Source organism: Mesitornis unicolor, unplaced genomic scaffold (genome assembly GCF_000695765.1).
Source record: "Mesitornis unicolor isolate BGI_N332 unplaced genomic scaffold, ASM69576v1 scaffold49194, whole genome shotgun sequence".
NCBI classification, from domain to species: Eukaryota; Metazoa; Chordata; class Aves; order Mesitornithiformes; family Mesitornithidae; genus Mesitornis; species Mesitornis unicolor.
Window position 1 is genome coordinate 1 of NW_010178977.1, and position 3,231 is coordinate 3,231.

General features: G+C 59.8%; 1 protein-coding gene across 1 annotated transcript; it reads right to left on the reverse strand.

Annotated features, from left to right (window-relative positions):
* Positions 1-196: 196 nt before the first annotated feature.
* Positions 197-3,227, reverse strand: LOC104539159 (WD repeat-containing protein 81-like; the record flags this gene model as incomplete). The annotated part of the gene is made up of 1 exon (XM_010182615.1): positions 197-3,227. A coding segment is annotated over one exon (3,031 nt), but the record flags the coding sequence as incomplete, so codon positions are not given.
* Positions 3,228-3,231: the final 4 nt, after the last annotated feature.

A 3,231-nucleotide genomic window follows, 5' to 3' on the forward strand; every position in this document is an offset into this window, starting at 1 on the left:
ACCCGGCATTTGGCCATATTAAACCTCAAACCACACACTGCAGTGGAGACCTGGCCTTCTACACTGGTTTCATTGCTGTCCCCAAGCTGAGACCACACACTCCCCTAAATCTGGACCCACTCCTCCCCTTCTCCCCCTCACAGCTTTCCTGGGTGTTCTGGCTCAGCAGAAAGGCTCCATGCTGGCAGGGCCTTACCCAGGAGTATGGTCTGCTCTTTGTCATCAGAGTGATCCGGCAGCTCCTCTCCCTCCCCGTCCTCTGGCTCGCTGCTGTCATCAACCAAGGTGACATCCACGGAGGCACCGGCATCCACGGCCACCGTCAGCTCTGCATCAAGAGCGGCGTCATCGCGCTCCTCTTCGTCGCGCTCCTCGTCCTCCTCCTCCGAGTCCTCGCTCTGTTTCAGGTCCTGGCTGCTGTCCATCGACTTCAAGCTGCTCTTGTCCTTCTGAGAGTCCCCGTCCGCAGGTCTGTCCTCTCCCAGGGACACTTCGCTGGCGCTGCTCTTGTCGCTGAGCCGCCCGAGGCTGAGTGACTCCTGCTCCTGAGGCTGCAGCGACTCCCCGACGTAGAGGCCGCTCTGGAAGTCCTCACTCTCAGGCAGGTAGGCCTGGTCGTGGAAGCTGACACCAGAGGTGTAGTCGAGGAGGTCGAGCGCAGCAGAACCGTGCTCCACGTCCATTTTCATCTCCTCCCCAAACACGCACGACACCGGGCTTTCCCCTCCGCTTTCGTCATCCTCGGCCGTGCCCAGGAGGGATTTGCTCTCCTCCCGCGAGCTCTCGACGCCAACGAGGATCTGCAGGATGTGCGGCAGCAGGTTGAGGAGGAAGGGCTGCAGCCCCAGGCGCACGATCAGCTGCGCCACAAAGCAGTCCGTGTAGAGGTAGAACCTGCCGTGGCGGTAGCAGGGGGTCTCGTACGCCCCGATCAATGGCTTCAGCAAGTATTTATTGGCGTTCTTCGGACCGAGGGATTTAGCTATGGGCTCAAAGAGATACCACGCTGCGTAGACAGCGGTGTTCTCCTCGGACATCAGGGATAATATGAAGGGCAGAAGAATCTCCAAGCCTTCGGGAGTGATTTCGGAAAGGATCCCCTCCAGCTGCTGCCACAGCTGGAAAACAAGTTCCCGGCCCTGACCTTCATCCTCTATCTTCTCTGCCTGATAGGTGAAAATGAACTTGTGCAGGGCTGGGAAGTAGGTGGGGAAGGGGACGATGGAGCTGAAGGGACTGAGGAGCTGCGTGGGACAGGGCGGGGGGAGGCCCTGGGAGATGGGTTCGTATTCAAACAACTGCGGCGCGCCCTTGCCCGGCCTGGTCTTCAGGAGCTTCTCCACTGGCACGCTGAGCTGCAGCAGGACGTGCAGCACGTGCTGCAGCGGGGCCGGGATCTCCTTGGGATGGTAGCGACACAGATTACGCACCATCAGGAACCGCTCCAACAGGGACGCGTCAGGCTTCGAAGGACGAATCCTTGATGCAAAGATAATCTCGGCTACCAGAATGCCCAAAGCTTGCATGTCCCTCTGGAAGAGGTCCGAGACACCCAGGGGTGGCTCTTTCCACCGCTGCTCCATCAGCTGCATCTCACCGCTTAAGCCTTTCACCAAGAAATTGTCCAATTTCTCCAGTTCTTCCAGGGCCTGGAGCGGATTGAAGCCTTCGGGAAGCGTGACCTTCACATCGGCCTGATCCGCAGCGCCTGCCTTGCTGCGACGGAGAGGTCGGACTCCTGAGGTTTTGCCTTCGGTGGTGTAAGCGGGGAGGGCTGAGGGCTGCGCTGGAGGCACAGCGGCACAGGGCTGCTCAGCAGCTCTGCCAGTAGCAGAAATCGAATCCAGGGCCTCCGTGCCTTGCTCTAAATCATCCTCCCCAGCGAGGGGTTTCTCCTCAGACCAGGTGGTTTCACTGGGGGTAGCCTCCAGGACCAGCCCGTTAACGGCATCCATCACCTGGCCCTGGATGTCCTCCACCAACGCGGCCTCTCGGATGTTCTGGAGGAGAGGCCGGGCGATGGCTGGAGCTTCAGCAGGCGTGTAGGCAGGTCCCCCCACGCGCCTGGGGTGCGGCTGGTCGAAGAGCTGCACCACCCCGTAGGTCGTCAGATGCGTGTGGTTGTCTACGAGATGCAGGCAGACGTTCTTCTCCTTGACGGCATCCTTCCCCAGCAGCTTGTACCCAAAAGTGAGGTCAATCCAGTGGTGGAGGTCCTGAGAAACTTCCCGGCTCTCAAGCAGCATGCGGTGGACTTCGATGAACTCCTCATAGGAGCTACACCAAGATGGCACATCCAGGTTGGGCATGTCCGGATGGATGGACCGGAAGATGGAAGGGTCTGTATAAAATTCGGGGATGCACTCATCCGGGGTCCAGCTCTGCATGCGCTCCATGCTGGCTGGATACTCGTTGGGCTCCCACTGGGACCTCACATGGCAGCACAGCACTGCCCTGGGTGTCCTCCGAGCCGTGTACACGTAGTAGGTGATATCCGAAAGGACATCGGAGATGTGATGGGGGACGTGGAGCTGCTCCCCGCTGGACCCACCGGCAACAAACGCCTGCTTGGTCATCTCGTAGGTGAAGTCCAGCTGCTTGTCTCCTTTGTTGAGACGGAATTTGGATTTCCTCAGGTCCCTGAACTTGCCGTTTTTGGTAGTGAAGTCCACCACCCACGGAAGAACCGGGTGATAATTGGGGTCTCCCATTCTCCTCCCAGCCAAACTGTTTAGACGCATCAAGTAGTCAAAGTTGCTGACCTGCCCGTGCACCCACCGTAACACCAGGTCTCGGAGGTCCTTCTGGCAGGCGCTGCACCTCCTCTCCTGCCCTCTGGTACCGGTGCTGCTTTGCTCGCTCGTTCGTTCCAAACCGGCCTCCAGATTCACTTCCTCCTCCTCAGGTCCCTCGTACTCTCCAAGGCTCACGCGGAGCCGGCTGCACAGCTTCTCATCCACCGCCACATCCCGAAGGGAAAAGGCGCCGCAAGCCAGGCCCGCCTGGTGACAAGCCCTCATGGCCTGCAGCACGTGGAAGAGGAGGAAGAGGATTTTGGCGTGGCTGTTGGTGAGCTTGGCCGGGCTGAAAGTCACGATGTCGTGCAGACAGAACTGCACGTACGGGTAGACGACGTACAGCATGCCGGGCGACTCGAGCAGAGCTTCGGCCTGCAGCACGTTGGGGCAGGAGGGCACCCCCTTGGCCACCGCCACGCTCTCCTTGGCAGGG